At 42.3% G+C, this 17,790-nt stretch overlaps 2 protein-coding genes and 1 long non-coding RNA gene across 24 annotated transcripts in view; all 3 read right to left on the bottom strand.

Moving 5' to 3' along the window:
• Positions 1-361: 361 nt before the first annotated feature.
• Positions 362-8,821, bottom strand: LOC147268703 (uncharacterized). Of its 10 annotated transcripts, XM_086200520.1 has the most exons (12): positions 8,368-8,821; positions 8,221-8,280; positions 8,085-8,142; positions 7,291-7,417; positions 7,095-7,220; positions 6,930-6,998; positions 6,682-6,848; positions 6,556-6,599; positions 6,433-6,472; positions 3,665-3,873; positions 3,308-3,549; positions 362-634 (listed from the first exon to the last, which is right to left on the bottom strand). In XM_086200520.1, exons 8-11 carry the CDS (start codon positions 6,569-6,571, stop codon positions 3,353-3,355), a joined length of 462 nt encoding a protein of 153 aa, XP_086056646.1. In that variant the 5' UTR covers positions 6,572-6,599; positions 6,682-6,848; positions 6,930-6,998; positions 7,095-7,220; positions 7,291-7,417; positions 8,085-8,142; positions 8,221-8,280; positions 8,368-8,821; the 3' UTR covers positions 362-634; positions 3,308-3,352. The 10 variants fall into 10 exon arrangements, 7 of the variants coding, with proteins under 7 accessions (XP_086056646.1, XP_086056642.1, XP_086056641.1 ...); XM_086200516.1 differs by having other exon boundaries at positions 6,930-7,220; positions 7,947-8,142; XM_086200515.1 differs by having other exon boundaries at positions 6,930-7,220.
• Positions 8,822-9,241: 420 nt separating this feature from the next.
• LOC147268702 (uncharacterized) lies at positions 9,242-10,104 on the bottom strand. Its single transcript, XR_015112334.1, has 3 exons — positions 10,053-10,104; positions 9,517-9,686; positions 9,242-9,422 (listed from the first exon to the last, which is right to left on the bottom strand). It is a non-coding gene; the product is annotated as an uncharacterized LOC147268702 (long non-coding RNA).
• A 1,792-nt stretch (positions 10,105-11,896) lies between these two features.
• The window catches only part of LOC147268701 (dedicator of cytokinesis protein 3-like), a 90,658-nt gene continuing 84,764 nt past the window's right edge, over positions 11,897-17,790 (bottom strand). For 9 of the 13 annotated variants that reach the window (XM_086200501.1, XM_086200506.1, XM_086200505.1 and 6 more), the window contains one exon: positions 11,898-16,784. In XM_086200501.1, the coding sequence (XP_086056627.1) occupies positions 16,137-16,784 (648 nt within the window). In that variant the 3' untranslated portion in view covers positions 11,898-16,136. Of the gene's footprint in view, positions 16,785-17,790 lie in introns of all 13 variants that reach the window. The other 4 variants (XM_086200512.1, XM_086200513.1, XM_086200510.1 and 1 more) reach the window with 3 other exon arrangements.

Raw genomic sequence — 17,790 nt, 5'->3', positions numbered from 1 at the left:
GAACTCTCGCTCCTTTTTGAGGAAATCCCTCAAGACATGTAGAGAGACCAGACCTATTGTGATCTCTTCTCTTCTCCCTATAGTTATCAATTATTCTACGTCCGCTGTTAACTTAGTCAGAGCGATTAGGAAACACTTCCAACAGGGGATTGAGGACTCCACACTGCTCCAGAATCATAGACTTATTGCTGCCTATAAGAAAAACAAAAACTTACAGGATTATTTAGTAAAGGCCAAACTCAAACCTATGAGGAATCCTAAGTCCTTAGAGCGCGGAGAATTTTTTCAGCACCATCTTTGGGTGCGCAATAGACACAATAATAATGTTTTTCAGACACAATCAGGAACCAGTATTGATTCTAGAAATTGTGTATATTTAATTTTTTGCACGGTGTGTGACACACAATATGTGGGAGAGACAGGTTACACGATTCAGACCAGATTTTATCAACACAAACATAACATTTATAAAAAGCAAAACACACACATTCCACTCATACAACATTTCATACAACATGGATGGACCGCACTGAAGACCACCATTCTGGAAGGGAACCCACACTGGTCCACACCACAACGTAGGAGAGCAGAGACAAAGTGGATCAGCCTCCTGGATACTCTTCAGCCATTGGGTCTAAATGATAAATAATAAAAAGATGATGAGCAATTATTATTCAAAATATTGAAAAGAATAATATTACATGTATATATGTATGATTCATAATGCCTAATTAGTGAAATCAGTAAGATATGGATTCCCTTTTCTCCTTTTTTCCCCATTTTTTTCATATCTGACCCTCAGGAGTGGAATTGACCTTTGACCTCTTATTAATTCTTACTGTGTCTCTCTCTCTGATTGCTTCTGCTATAGATTAATGATATAATCTAGCCTTAACCCAACCCCAAATCCTAACCCTAACCTCACTGAACTCTATGCCAAACCCTAACCTTTTGACCCCTAATCATAACAAATCTGACCCTAAAATGTTAATTCTGATTCTATGACTCATTTGCCTTAACCCTTAACCCTAACCCTAACCGAATCAACCTCCTTGCCTAAACCTAACCGAATTTGAACCTCTACCCCTAACCCTAACCCTAACCGAATCAACCTCCTTGCCTAAACCTAACCGAATTTTAACCTCTAACCCTAACCCTAAGCGAATCAACCTTCTTGACTAAACCTAACCCTAGTTGGAAACCAAGTCGAGGTATTATAGCCAGGGGAATTGGGATCAGAGGGGGAAGAATGGCCTGTGCCTTGAGTGTCGTCCTCGAACGACGCTCCAAATTTTATAACCCTATCCAGCCCGTGCCTCTCCCTCACATCTCTGGTTCTCTTTCCCCTCCTTCCTTCCATCCTCTCCTCCTTACTCCTGGAGCGTATAGAAGAGGAAATTTGGAACATAATAAGCTCTTATTTCAATGGGGATATATTATTATTACTAATTATCTTACTTACCATTGGAATGGGATGTACGTGTTTATATATATAATTGTATGTGTATATATATATATGTAGGTATATATATATATATATATATATATATATATATATATATATATATATATATATATATATGTATGTGTGTGTGTGTGTGTGTATATATATAAATATCTATATGTGTGTGTGTGTGTGTATATATATATATATATATATATATATATATATATATATATATATACACACAAATATATATGTGTGTGTGTATATATATATGTGTATATGTATGTGGTTGGAACTGGGTATCCATATATTGCTGGAATGTTATTATTCCTCAGGGGTTGCCATAGCAACATCACAACTTGATTTTCAAGTCCTATAAACAGCAACAATTCAATGTGATAAGTCTGTCCATAATATTATGTGGTATTTTGAAATTGCTGGAATGTCATCACTTACCTGACGTGATTATTGTTTTCATGATGTGTATAATAGTTTGATTTAATTTTCTGGTGTACTGCTGTTTGAACTATCGTCCAAGCCCTTGGAGGAGCGTACTGGGATCAATTATGAACAATTTCCGTCACGATAAATAATTTCACGAATTATAAATTACAATTATATAATTAATAGATTAAAAAATTTGATGAATCAACAATATTTCATTTGAATATGAAATCTAAAAATTTAAATCCTAATACTTCATACTACTTCAATTCATTTTTCCAATTTTTATTATTACTTTTCTAAAAAAAAAAACAACTATCCACAAGTTATATAGAAAAACAATTAGTTTTATTTTGAAAGCAATTTAGAGGAGAAAGAGCTTCCCGCGAGTGATGACCTCTCACCCCCCGAAACCTTTACTCTCACGCTCCACCCTCCACCTCCTGCTCTCCACCTTGGACGATAGCCTGACGCACATGTCTCAGAGCGCCTCTTTTGCTAACCTAGCTACAATTTGCCTGAAGAAGGTTATTTCTTAACCGAAACGTTGCCAACTTGTGCTCGAAAGAGCCAATAAAGTTATTCCTCATCTGGAAAAGCCGTTTGTCGAGACTTTAATTTTGTTTGCATTTTTAATTTTTAATTTTTTCAACAAAAAAGCGACGCGGCTAATACCATGCTAGTCGACCAGGACGGCTGGACTACGATTCGATACGGGGCCCGACGGAGAAGAAACAGGTTCAGAGTTTCCCCGTCTCCTCTGCGATATAAAGTACACACTCGTAGCCAGCCCCGGTCGACCAACTTCAGGCGCTCGTATGCGTCAGTGACCCGAGGGCCCTCTCGCCGGGATGCTACGGCCTACTCCAGCTCCCGACCCAGACAGCGGGGCGCCCTCCGACAGCAGTACACAGGCAGCAGAACTGATTGGGACGACCCTCGTCCCCTGCAGAACCAGTCTTGTCACCAGAACCAGGCCTTCCCACGGAACCAGCGCTTTCAACAGTACCCGCGAAATCGTGGAAGAGGGACCTTCCAGGTACGTTGGTGGCGACTGACCGGCGCCACCCGGTATGCTACTTCCTCAGCTCAGAGAGCTACGCGCAGGTCTCCCACCTCACATGAATCGGCGATTCCTCGCTCCACCGACCCGGACTTTGCTCAAAAGGTACGCATCATTCACAGACTAATCAAAGCGATGCATCACTTGCAAAATGTGTCCCAAGATCACCCTCCCGTGACAATTGATAGGATGACACACAACCTGTCCATTCATCAAACCTGCTACGCCCACAGATAAGACTATGGACTCAATACTGGGCAACGCTAAAAATTGGGCTGTGACTGCGATGTTGATCTTAAAGGATCATCACTCAGATAGAATTGAGCAAGAAATTGAAAATCTGCTACTTCTACCCGATCCAAACTGGAAGCAGCCCTTTGATATCGCGGCTAACTGGGCTAGACGCAACCTCGGGGACGTCTTCTCCCAGAAACGGTGGAGCGCACAGAGGCGCTCCTCATCGCCAGACAGGGGGAACCCAGGTCCTGTTGAGGCCGCATCTGATGATATGGAGGAGACGCCACCATTACAGGTGCATCAGCTGACGTCGACACCTCCTCCTGCTCCTCCTCCTCCTTCTCCTCCTCCCCCCCTCCTTACATCAGTGGAAACACAAACCACACTGGTAAGAACGGACATTAGGGGAGACTGGTCATTCTCCTCACAAACTGATGAAGATGTGCCCATCTTTACTCCTCAACCCCACTCACCTTCGCTGGAAGAGAATCCCTCTTCGAATAAACCGCAACACCGAGATCCACAGTCCGAGGTTCTGGGAACATCGACTTTGTTTACAGCGCCGCCTACAACTCCTGTCCCGGACCAGATGGTGCTCCTGGACTTAAGCTCCGACGAGCTTGAGGATCTCCTAGATAACTCACAGGTGACCACTCCCAGGGGGAATACCACAATGTCCCCCCTGAGGAAAAACACGGTTCAACCCTGTATTGATTTTCACAAATCCAGTGGTGACATTATAAACACCACAATCAATAACTCAACACCACCACACACACCCACACGCAGGCCTACTAGACATATCAACACCCCCTCTAAGTTGAAAAACTGGAGCCTAGCGGTGAGGGAAAAACTTTTAATTCTGGGAGATTCCAATATTGCCAGAATTCCACCTTTTAAAGTTCCGGACCTACAGGTGGACAGCTTCCCAGGTGCTACGTTCAGACACATTCAAGGGGTTTTGGCTAAAATGGAACCAGCCTCGTTTGTGGAAACGGTAATCTTATCACTGGGCCTCAATAACAGAGCTCAAATGACCCAGACATCTATAAAAGAACTGCAGAGACTTTTCAGGATGTCCAAAATTAAATTTCCACAGGCCGCGACTTGGATCCCCATCATCAACTTTTCCAGAGTTCTCCCTCAGCGTGAACAGGTCCACCTTCACACACTTAACAAACATACGTTCCAACTACCAACACATCCCTGAGCTCTGTAGGAGCCAGTTCTCTACTGAATGGGATGGCATTCACTGGACTCATACCACAGCATCACATATCCTCTATTATTGGAACCAATTCCTAAACTAAATGCCCCCATGAACCTGATTGCTCAGGAGGGGGATAAAAGTGTGATTAATTTGAATTAAAATTTCACTCTTTCCCCGGCACAGCGCTCTCTATTGAGCAAGGAATTGTTAAATCTCAACTTCTTAGATTTCACAGAGTCTGCACGAGAGAAGAGGACAATAAAGTGGCTACCAAAATACTATTCTCCACATTGGCCACTAGAGGGTACTCTTGCTCTCTTTTTTAAGATACCAGACCTATTGTGATCTCTGCTAACCCTAACCCTAACCCTAACCCTAAACCCTAACCCTATGCCTAAACCTAACCTTTTGACCCCTAATCATAATAATTCTGGCCCTAAAATGTTAATTCTGATTCTATGACTAATTTGCCTTAACCCTTAACCCTAAACCTAACCAGATCAACCTTCTTGCCTAAACCTAACCGAATTTGAACCTCTAACCCTAAACCTAACCGAATTTGAATCCTTAACCCTGAACCTAACCGAATCCACCTTCTTGCCTAAACCTAACCGAATTTGAACCTCTAACTCTAAACCTAACCGAATTAACTTTCTTGCCTAAACCTAACCGAAATTAACCCTAAACCTAAGCGAATCAACCTTCTTGTCTCACCCTAACCAAATTTAAATCTCTAAACCTAAACATACGCGAATCAACCTCCATGCCTCAACCTAACCGAATTGTAATCTCTAAACCTAAACCTAAGCGAAACAACCTCCGTGCCTAAACCTAACCGAATTTTAACCTCTAAACCTAAACCTAAGCGAATCAACCTCCGTGCCTAAACCTAACCGAATTTTAACCTCTAACCCTAAACCTAAGCGAATCAACCTCCTTGCCTAACCCTAACCTTAGTTGGAAACCAAGTCGAGGTGTTATAGCCAGGGGAATTGGGATCAGAGGGGGGAGAATGGCCTGTGCCTTGAGTGTCGTCCTCGAACGACGCTCCAAATTTTATAACCCTAACCCTAACCCTACCCCTACCCTACCCCTGACCCTAACCCTAAACCCTAACCCTAACCCTAACCCTAAACCTAACCCAAACCAAACCCAAACCCTAACCCTAACCCTAACGCTAACCCCTAACCCTAACCCTAACCCTCAAACCTATCCTCTGCCCTCTACCCAAACCCTAACCCTAACCTCCTCCCTTTACTCTTGCCTAACCCTAACCCTCACGCACGCACGCGCGCACACACACACACAGGCACCCAAACATACACCTACACTCACCCACATGCTCCACATGCTTTCCACAGGACACTTTTCACACAAAACACTGTCAAATTTTCACTCACTCCCATTCACTTGAATGGGGGAATTTAAAATCCACATTACTCAGGCTAGGAACATCCTACAGACTGTGGACTAGGCTCGTTGGAAAGCCCGTGCCAACATTTTTTTTTGGGGGGGGGGGGGGGGGTAGCCAGACTCTCAGCACTCTGCCTCCTACAGCTCAAAAGTGCACCGCCAATCAAGCTCAAAACCCTAACCTCCTCCCTTTACTCTTGCCTAACCCTAACCCTCATGCACGCACACGCACGCACACACACAGGCACACAAACACACACACTCACCCACACACTTCAGCACACAAGTGCTATCCACCCCATACTAACTTGCAAAATTCATACCCAACAAAGCACTACCACTACACTCCAAATCACCCCAAACATGCTCCTACACACTTTCCACAGGACAATTTTCACACAAAACCATAACCCACTTTACGGTTCCAAAGTGCACCACTTTGGGTAGGGTGGTACTTTTACCTTATACCTAACCTAACCCTAAACCCTAACCCTAACCTAACCAATTTCCTACCTCCATCCCTAACCCTAACCCATCCCCTCCTCTGCAACTAACTTCCTCTTCTGGGATTATTCCCCCTCCGAGACCCCAAAGGATCCCTCGTCCATCGATACAAACCTCATGGCACGGAGGTTCATTTCGTATCCCCTCCCTGGACCTGGGGGATTTATATACAGATAACATAAAACATCCTCCCCCCTCTAGTCATGATACCAACCAAAAAAAAGGATTGGTACTTACCACAGTGGAGGTCCATTTAGACCGTCTCACGGTTCCCTTGACACCTGAACAAATTGGGGTAACAGAAGAGGACATTATTACTGACACTAACTTACAACCAAACGACCCAAACTCAAATATACTTACCACACCGTTAACAAATGTAGCGGTGCTGATGGAGGACCGTCTATCTGCCTCCCTCTCAAACGCCGCTACACCGGACAGTCCCTCATCCTCTCTTGACCACCTGCAGCCATTAGCTTTGGAAGCTATGGAGGAGAGGGACGACCTCACCCGCTCCGAACGGACCGCGCCTTGGATAAGTGCGGACACAGTAAACTCACCTGTACTCCCGGAGCCTCCACCCACTTTTAATCATTTAGCCGTATACTCACCTCCTCACTCCACCGCGCCTTCTCCCATGGCTGGTTCGCCTCCTCTGGGGAGTCTTATGTTGCTGCCTCCTACCGAAAACGACCATGAAAACGGGGTTCCACTCGATGTGATACACCCACAAACACACGAGTCATTAATTATCTCTAATTATACGATTGACTCACACTCTCACGAGGAGCGGGGAGACCTTACTGTATTAAATCCCCCCACTCCATATGGTGAGACGTTCAAAGACGTTACGGCAGCATCGGACAAAACGGATATACCTCCGCCTATGAATCCCCACAGACCTACACATAAAAGGAGACCTATTTACCATAAAAGCGAATATCAGAAAATAGCTAAGTGGAATACACTTACCCTTTATCATCATGGGGGACTCCAATTTAGCCCGCATCCCCCATTTTGCAAATCCAACATTACAAATTGACAGTTTCCCGGGAGCACAGATCCATCACATGACAGGCATTCTCAAGAAACTACCACCCTGTCCAAATACACAAAAAATCATCCTATCAGTGGGCATCAATAACATACTCCAAAATCACTTACTGGAAACTGTGAAAAAACTGTACCAACAACTCAATGCGGTATTGAAAAAAACGTTTCCTAATGCGGCCATCTTCTTTGCGCTCCTACAGGTCTCGCACAAAAAAGGAATACATTTTCACAACTTGGCAACACAAACCAATCATTTCTAACAACAAAATACAGAGTTCTCAAAGGCGTTGACAGTGACCTCTTTATTACAGAGTCAGACATGGTTCACTAGACAGCTTCTACAGCAGACTCCATCCTGGTCTCATGGTTGTCTCAGTTAAACTGAGTAGGAAGGGCACAGGAACTCCTGACCAGAATGATAACAATATCCTTAACCTCTCCCTCTCCTATGTTTTAAGTGCTGCAGAACACAGCCTTTTGGAAAAGGGCCTCTTTTTTATCCCCACTCCCTCTAGGATTGATAAAAATGACCTGAGGAGAGATGTTTACGATTATCACAGGAGATTAAAACTTACATGGCATTTTAAAGATTCTGCTATTGGTTCAAAGAGGCGATTTGTTGAGCCTTCTCTTTGGGAACCCCCCCAGAGGAATATCCCTGCCGAAATATCCCAGCTGATCGACCAGGATAATCTGATAGTTGAGGAACTCACCACAGCTAACACCAGAAGATCAAATTTGACTTCCCTGGAAAAGGAAGCTCTGAGGAAGCTGAAAAATAACATTGATCTTATCATTAAAGTGGCAGACAAGGGATCCAAAATCGTCTTATTAGACAAAACACAGTACCTCATAGAAGCTCAGCGTCATCTCTCAAACCAACAGCACTACAAACTTCTGACCCAGCCACTACAAACACAAACCCAAATACAGTTACGTGGGATCATTGACCGCATGTACGCACAAAAATGTATTTCACACAAACAGCGTACCTACCTTGCGGGACCAGATCTGCCACGCCCACGTAAATTCTATTTACTCCCAAAAATTCACAAGGACCCGACAACCTGGACAGTCCCTTTCCAGATTCTACCAGGGAGACCAATAGTATCCGACTGTGGGAGTGAGTCATACAGGGTCTCAGAGTTTATTGACTCTTTTATAAACCCACTCTCCCACAAACATGACAGCTACGTGAAGGATACTTATGATTTCATCAAAAAGATCAACTCGGTCCAGATTCCTCCAGGGTCTCTCCTCTTCTCCATTGATGTGGACTCCCTCTACACAAACATTAACACCATTCTTGGCCTACAAGCCATGAGGGCCATCTTTGACAGGTTTCCAGATCCTACTCGACCCGATGAGGCTCTTCTTGAGCTGCTGGAGATCAGCCTGACGAGGAACGACTTCCAGTTTGGTGCCTCATACTACCTCCAGGTCCATGGTACAGCCATGGGCAAAAAATTTGCTCCAGCCTATGCCGACATATATATGGCAGAATGGGAGAGGACTGTCTTCGCAAAATGTGACAAGCTGCCCATTTTATATGTCAGGTACCTGGACGACATCTTCAGGGTCTGGAGCTACTCTCGGGAGGACTTCTGGAACTTCTTCAACATCCTCAATGAACACCACACCACCATCAACCTTAAGGCCAATGTGCAAGAGGATGAGTTGGAATTTTTGGACACAGCAGTCTTTTATAAAAAAGACACAGGCCATTGGAATCTGAGGACACGAGTATATTTCAAAGATACTGACACCCACGCATTACTACATAAGACCAGTTATCATCCTAAACACACCTTTAAGGGTATCGTTAAGTCCCAGCTCATAAGATATCGTTGTCTTTGCTCTGAGCTGGTGGATGCTGAAAGGGCCACCTCTATCCTCTTCGGGGCATTACGGAAGAGAGGATATAGTAGAACCTTTCTACGAGACATCAAGAGAGAGGTGTGGAACAAAACAGGGGCTTCCTTGCCCCAGCCCACATCTACGAAAATCATCCCTCTGGCATCCACATTCTCCTCTCCAACTCAACGTCTCACCTATAGGATGAAAAAGCATTTTACCCAATTGCAGAATACGTTGCCTTTTTTCTCCTGTTCATCCATCATATTAGCGTATAAGAGAAATAAAAACCTTAAGGATCTCCTGGTCCATGCGGCTTTCTCCGAAACCCCGGGATTAAAACATCCCTTTTTCAGGAGGGCAAAGTTCATTTACAATGAACACAGCAAAAAGGGAGCCCCATTGGACCACACATTGAGTCCCGAATCTTCCAACCTGGTATATGTGATCCAGTGCAGCCACTGTAAGAAAATTTATGTAGGGCAAACAAAAAACAAATTAAAGGATAGACTGAAACAACACGTCTATCGAATTAAAAGGCATACTGAGACAGCGCTCATTCACTGTCATTTCAGGGAACATGGTGTGACTAATTTGACCCTCATGGGGGCACTGTCCACCACTTCCTTGTCAGCCCGAAGGAGGAGAGCATCCGAATCGGCCCTTATCCAAAAATTGGATACAATTCACCTTTTGGGCCTTAATGAACGCTGGGATTTGTAGTTCTTTTAAAATTTTTAAATTTTATAAGAAAACCTCCCCCTTTTTAAACATTTTTTTTACATTTCCCTCCGAACAGAACCTAAACACCTTCACTTTACACTCACAGATGGTTGAGTGGTGTTGCCTCTTGACTTTGATGTCCAACACCAGGGGTTCAAATTCACTTGAGGCTCTCTGCCCATTTGGGATCACCTTACCTGTCTTTGTGGAGGCAAAGGTTATTTCCCTCTCTTTTTAAACGATTGTAAATTTTATCTTTTTTAAAAAAAATATCTGTTGGAGGATACTTACCTGATTATACGTGCCCGTGCTTATCCTCTCCTGGATGGAGAGGAGATTTTCCCCTTCCCCTAACCCTAACCCCTAAACTCTAAACCCTAAACCCTAACCCTACCCCAATCAACTTGAAACTTTCACCAATCACTCCGCCGACCATCACAACCCTATGCACCAACTTTCAGCCTCCTACACCTTACGGTTCCAAAGTGCACCACTTTGGGTGGGGTGGTACTCTTACCTTATACCTAACCAAACCCTAACACTAACCTCCTCCCTTTACTCTTGCCTAACCCTAACCCTCACGCACGCACGCGCACACACACACACACACACACAGGCACACAAACACACTCACCCACACACTTCAGCACACAGCAAGTGCTATCCACCCCATACTAACTTGCAAAATTCATACCCAACAAAGTACTACCAATACACTCCAAATCACCCCAAACATGCTCCTAGACACTTTCCATAGGACACTTTTCACAGAATGACTGTCAAATTTTCACTCACTACCATTCACTTGAATGGGGGAATTTAAAATCCACATTACTCAGGCTAGGAACCTCCTACAGACTCGAGGCTGGGCTCATTGGAAAGCCAGTGCCCACATTTGGGGGGGTAGCCAGAGTCTCAGCACTCTGCCCCCTACAGCTCAAAAGTGCACTGCCAATCAATGCCCCATTCATTTCCAATGCGGAATTTAAACTCATCGTTACTCGGGCTGGGAACATCCTAGAGACTCGGGCCTTGGCTCGTTGGAAAGCCCGTGCCCACATTTTTTTTTTTGGTGGGGGGGGGGGTGGGGTAGCCAGACTCTCAGCACTCTGCCCCCTACAGCTCAAAAGTGCACCGCCAATCAAGCTCAAAATAGGGGCTTATTCGCCAATAACTCCGCCCCCTTTGCTCCAATCCACTTGAAATTTTCACCAATCACTCTGCCGACCATCAGTACCCTATGCACCAACTTTCAGCCTCCTACACCTTACGGTTCCAAAGTGCACCACTTTCAGTGGGGTGGTACTCTTACCTTATACCCTAACCCAAATAAGGAACAGAAATTAGGCCAAAACAATGAGGGTATATAAACTGGAAAACTAAAAAGGGAAAGGGAAAAGGAAAAAAGAGGAGGAGCAAAGGGAAAGAGTGTTGTGAAGCTCAGTCAGCTCCACACTCATTTGAAGTCTGGAAGCGCCTGAGGAAGGCCACAATCATGGCCGAACCTTCGCGCAGCACAAGCCAGCAAAACCTATATTAAGGTTACTTTTTGGAAACCCCACCACCTTAGGGTGGTGGACTTTAAACCCCCAGGGTGGAGAGTGCACCTGGGCTGTCTCCCACTTGGTGGGGGAACAGTTCTCAGTCCCCAAACCTAACCCTGAAATCAACTCCACACCCTTTACCTGCTTAATTAATTATGAAATAATGGGGGATTAGCGATCCAATTTTATGTTTTAAGTTAAAAAATGAAACTTCTCTTTCATATTGAATATTTCATTTCAAATCCATCAAGGTAACAACCTAACTGAACATATGCTGGTTTTGAAATCTGAAACAACATGAATATTGATGTATAACTGCAGCTTAATCAATAAAACAATATTCTTGAAAGTTCATTGTAAATTATTAATCCAAAACAGCACTTAGTGAAAAGGAAGGAAACAATTTATTTAAAGCTAATTTCATTAACATCACAGTTTAGAGACATGCTAACACAAGAAATACTGTATATCAAAGAAATACTGATTAGCATCATTGTATAAAGGAATATCATCACTTTTGCAAAATACACAAATATTAAACTTCCTTCAGCTGCCCTGAAAACATCACAATAATTAAACCAAAGACATGTGCATTAAAAAGTTTTTCATGTATACAAGGTCTACCCATCATAAGTGCTGTAAATACACAGAAATCAATACCAATTCTTGTCGTTTAAAGTCACTTACTGCTGGTCTAACTGGTTATTGTCAGGACAAACTTCTGTTACACTCAATAAAACTCATCGCTATGTTGGATTTTTGTATATCTTTGCATATTTAGCAAACATATCCCCTCATTATATCATTTCACAAAAAAGCAATTCTTAGCTAATTTCACTGCTCTTATGGATCTTTAGAAGTTGTTTTTTTTTAAGAAACAAGGAAAACTCTCTTGTGCTTGAAAAAAAGACTCAAGATTATAAATTCGCCATCACGTAAGAAAAATAGATTGTGATCATGCGGGCATTGCATAGTTAATTCATGCTGACAAAACATATTCCTAAACATTTTTATTAAATACATGTTTGTTACCATGGAAAAGTTTGGTATTGTCTCACCAATTTAAATTTGGATGATAGATTTTGATTATTGTTTTCACATTTTGTCCTCTGCATTCCCTTATACACTTGGAAACTGGAGTGCTCCATCATGTGTGTGTAGCTGCTGTCTGGTATGGTATGCTTGTGTAAAGAAAAAAGAAAACAATGTCAGGATGGACCAAACACTCCATGAGGAAAAACTAAACCATGAGCATTTGAATTTAAATATTTGTAGAGTTCATTGATCAGACAGTGAAAAATACACAATCATTTTTAATTGCTACAGCCTTCCCGCCATCTCCTGTCCTGTAATCCTGTAATCACTGTGTGTGATAACAAAACAGAATATCAGAGGTGATAGCAGCAGAAGCATCAATTAACAATTGTTATTAATGATTGGACTCAAACTTTGCTCTCCGAATAGAGCAGGGAACACAATGGCAGACATAAAGTTGCAATAGCAACACAAGAGTCAGAGTTCCTTAACATAAAATCAACCATACACACTACTCCGGCTTTTACATACGAGGCACAGACCTAATACCTGAAAGAGACTAATATTTTCAACAGAAAGGGAATTTGTTCACAGTAATCATTGCATCTGTAGATCTCTTTATCTCTGAGCCAAACAAAAAAAAAGTCGCCGCATGTTATAGTTGAGATTTGTTGGTCCATCTATTCACATCATCTGTCACATTTGTTTGACCTGGACATCGATTAAATTTGGCTCAAATATAAATTAATTGGCAACAGAAGTTTAAAAAGGGCTCCTTTTGGTTTTACAAATTATACAGAACAAATAGGAGCTCAAGTAGAACTTCTTTAAGCTCTCGGTCCCTGCAGCTACTACTACCATACTTAATTCAGTGGATATAAGTAAAAAGTTGAACTTTTTATAACATAAAAAAAGAGTATAATAATTCACAGTCTTTTGGCTGGGAACCATCAAGATGAAAACATCTTTCATGATTTAATTGTTTAAACTGGCAAAACATGCATTGAAAATAATGGCCAGATTAAAAATTGGCATTACATTTTTAGATCATGATGATGGTGATATAACTTTTTAAACTTCAATGAGAAAAAAGCACAAGTGATGGTGTTTGGCCCCAGTGGCCCTGAGACCCCCCCCCCCCCTCTTTATTTGGGCCCTTTGGCAGACTATGTAAAGCCAACAGTCTCAAACTTGTGTTTTAAGATGGATTGTGATTTACAATTTGATTGGCAAATTAGTGCTTCCTTTAAGTCCAGAATTTTCCAGATCAGGCAGCTGCCAAAGGTGAAGTCTTTCCTTGCACAACATTACATTGAAACAGTAATCCATGCCTTTATCACATCTTGACTACATTACTGTGATGCACTTTATTCCAGTCCTCCGTCACACATCTCCAGTTAGTGCAAAATGCAGCTGCTCGCCTCTTAACTGGAATACATAAGAGGGGGCAGATCACTCCCATCCTAGCCTCCCCCATTGGCTGCCTGTGCATTTAAGACTCCATTTAAGATTCTTTTATTGGTTTATCATCATTAAATGGTCTTGTCCCGCTTTACCTCTCTGAGCTCTTTCACCACTACGATCCTGCTCAGTTCCTCAGGTCACCTGATCTGCTGCTCCTGGAGGTACCAAGGTCAAAGCTCAGAGGGGACATAGCTTTCTCTGTTGCAGCTCCTAAATTATGGAATGAGGTACCGTTGCACATTAGACAAGCCCCCCTCACTGTCCATTTTTACAACTGATCTTAAAACCCATTTTTACTCCTTGCCTTTCAATCCCGCTCTTGTTTTAGTGTTTTATGACTCGCTTTAATTTTTTGTTTTACTGTTTTTATAATTATTTTTTATTGGTTTACATCTGTTTTGTTTTAGCTGTGGTTGTTTAAAGTCCTATATAAATAAAGCTGAGTTGAGTCAGGTTGATTAAATTTTTTTTGCCATTACAGGTTATAAAAAAGCCCTTTATAACTGGGGGACAGGGAAAAAAATTGAAGTGGCAATAAGAAAAATGTATATATATATATATATATATATATATATATGTATATTTATATGAGGAAAAAACAAGTATTCTCCACGATTTGTGACCACAATCTTAAAGAATATAGGTTTTTTTTTTCTATTTGTGGTGGTTTTTATCTTAAATCTGTCACTTTACTTAAGTTGAATATCAGGGCTTTATTCCTCATGGTTAATTTTAATCTGAGACTTTTCTCCACTTCACATTAGATTTATCATTGTTTTTAATGTAAAGTTGCTATTGTATGTGGTTGTACATGAGCACCAAATATAATGTTAATTATTCTCTTAAAAATCAAACACTTCATTAGACTTTATAATTGTGAAGACATCTTCAGCTACAAGTATCGTAGGTTCTTTAACTTCTCATTAAGTATCCATCCATCCATCCATCCCTCCCTCTCTCCATGTTCTCCCTCTTCTCCTGTTGAGGGTGGTGGGGGTGGAGCCTATCCCAGCAGCCTTCCCCCTGGACAGGTCACCCGTCCATGGCAGGGCCAACACATAGAGACAGACAACCATTGGCTCTCCCAGCCACGCCTACGGTCAATTTAGAGTCTGGATTAACCTGGTCCCTCTTGATGTCTTTGGACTGTGGAGGAAGCTGGAGTACCAGAGAGAACCCAGCAGGAACAGGGAGAACATGCAAAAAAATAAAAAGACTTAATGCTCTAGCCGAGGCTCAAATCCACATCCTTCTTGCTGTGAGGCCACACTGCTAACCACTGCACCACCCTGCCCCATTAAGTACAATGATTTATGATAGATTATATACATTAATTCAAAAATAATGTGTGCCATTTACATATATCCTTTTGATTTTGGGGGGGAATGGTGTTGCTTACTTTTTGAAAAAAGACCTTCTTTCAGTCTGTTTGCACTGAAACACGCATCCTTTTTATCCCCTCATCAATGCAAATAGGTCAAAGCAGGATGATGATGCTTAGTGGGAAGGATTCTGGTGGAATAACTTATGTCTTCATTATTTATGTCTTTATTTAACCTACTGTGACAGCTCAACAATTTTAATATGGGCAGCATCTAAATAACCCCCCAAAAACCCATCAAAACTGCTACCACTACAATTGTTCAATATTTCTAAACTATAAGACTTCATGCTGTGTTGATTTGTTGAAGTGCTGTTGGTCTTATGGTCTTCATATCATTGCCTTCTTAAAATAATTGCCTGAGTCATTTTTTCAAGTTTTTCAGAAAACAAAAAAAACTGGAGACAAAACATCGTACAGAGTTGTTTTAGGCAAAAGAAATTGTCAAAAAAAAAGACGGAGGCAATTATTCTAAGAAGGTGACAATATGTTGACAGAATATAACCTCAGTGATTGACGTGAATCAGTATTGATGGAGTCAATGAAAACACTAACTGTATTACTACAAGTAACACATTAAATCCAACTGAATTAACTTGCACACAGATGTAGTGAGACAAAAATAACATTCTTCAGGTGACACAGACCTGAGATCTTTTCATCTCAACAATGATCTTCTGGTTTAATGATGTTCTGGGTATTCTGGACTGGATCACTTTGGACTTTATTCTAAACTGTTCATTGAGATCCTATCAGCAGACACCTTACTCTTCAATGAGCCCATGCCCCCATGCCACTTTAGCTTGCTCCTCCTTTGTCGCAGCAATTAGTGGCTGGGAGATCTTGCATGGCATGGGCCCAGGTTTGTGGGGATGTTCCTGATGATCCTCTTCAGGAATACAATTCTCTCTGAAGTAGGGTTTGGGTGGCAAGGCAGGGGGAGAGTCATGGAGGTTGGACAAAGGCAGGTGGTGGGTGATGTACTGTGGGTGAAAGTAATGCTGATAGTAGAAGTGTTGGGGGTGCAGCAAGCTGTCCTGGTGCTGTGGTGCTGTAATGACTAAACCTGGAACCTGGGACTGGATTTGCAACCCCGCCTGCACTGGGTTGACACCTCCTGGAGCCGAGTGACTGCGACAGGACAGGGTCTTACTTCCATCCAGAACTTCAGGCTCTGAGGTGCTGTACCTGATGGGTTGGTAAGGTGAGTCTAGGTCTTCCTGGTCAATGGTCCAGGCCTGGCTGCTTGGAATGGACTCCAAGGTGTCTGTGCGGCTAGCAGGATGTTCCAAGGAGGACGGGTCACTGAGAGATGACACACCAGAGCTGGCACTGCCTGACAAGGTGGAGCTACTGCCATCCAGGGTGGAGTGCAGACTGGTGGGCAAGGCAGGTATAGGGTAAAGGAGGGACTGGGCAAAGAGATAGATAGGGAGTTAGCACTAAGTCAGGATGTTCCCTCATTGATAAACATTTGCAGAGGAAAACAGGATGACAGGAGCAAGCCCATTCATTCACAACCTTCCATTAAAAATTCAGAGGTCAAGTGAAGTCCTTTTTATTACATAGGTATGTTTAAAACAACCTGCAGTTCTTTTTACTGTATAAATAAAGTCCAGAGAAATTAAAACTTACAAATAAAATTTAAAATAAATATATATTAATCACATGGTGCATGCTATTACGAATGTTTGTGATGGAAATGAGCAACTTAGACAACCCCAGTGCTCTTAGAACAGCAAGGACTAATGTCACTGATATAGTGAAACTTTAAAAACTAGCCATAACCTTTTCAAAACTGACTCTGAAATTGACTGTGAGGGATTCAGAGTATTATGGCTTTTGTAGGTATTGTCAGCATTTTAATAGAATTTCGCTGGTACAAATAAAATGACAAGATTCTAATTGTAGGTTTTGTCATATCCATTGAGTGACTTATGTTCATAAGTGACATATGCTTCGGGGAACCGAGGTCAAGGTAACATTAGTCATTCCAAAGGTAGATTTATCACACAGACAATAGATACAGCTGTCAACATTAAAATCAGGCCATCACAACAACACAAATACCACATCAAGATATTAAAACCCTAACCCTATCATAGCAGTATACAACTTGATAGAACTGCAAAACAAGAGAAACACTCAAGCAGGTTACAGCACAATATTACGAACAGAGCCAGAATAACTAATTCCCTCACCCTAAGCCAAGATGGCTCCATGTATATTATCTCCCTCCTGAGTTTAAAGTGGATCAAAATGCTGCAAATGAGATCATCACCTCATAACTTAGTTCAGCAGTGCAACTGCTGTAGCTTCCAAACGTTTCCTGTAACGCTTTGCTCTACCCTTCACAGCCACAAACTCAAAGACACAAGAGAGAAGGAGCTGGAATTCACCATGTAAAGACTGGGAATA

This window comes from Aulostomus chinensis, chromosome 3 (genome assembly GCF_037954235.1).
Source record: "Aulostomus chinensis isolate RoL2024-O1b breed Wild chromosome 3, RoL_Achi_v1.0, whole genome shotgun sequence".
NCBI lineage: Eukaryota > Metazoa > Chordata > Actinopteri > Syngnathiformes > Aulostomidae > Aulostomus > Aulostomus chinensis.
Note: the sequence above shows the minus strand (reverse complement) of the source record. Positions and strands in the feature narration are given on the sequence as shown.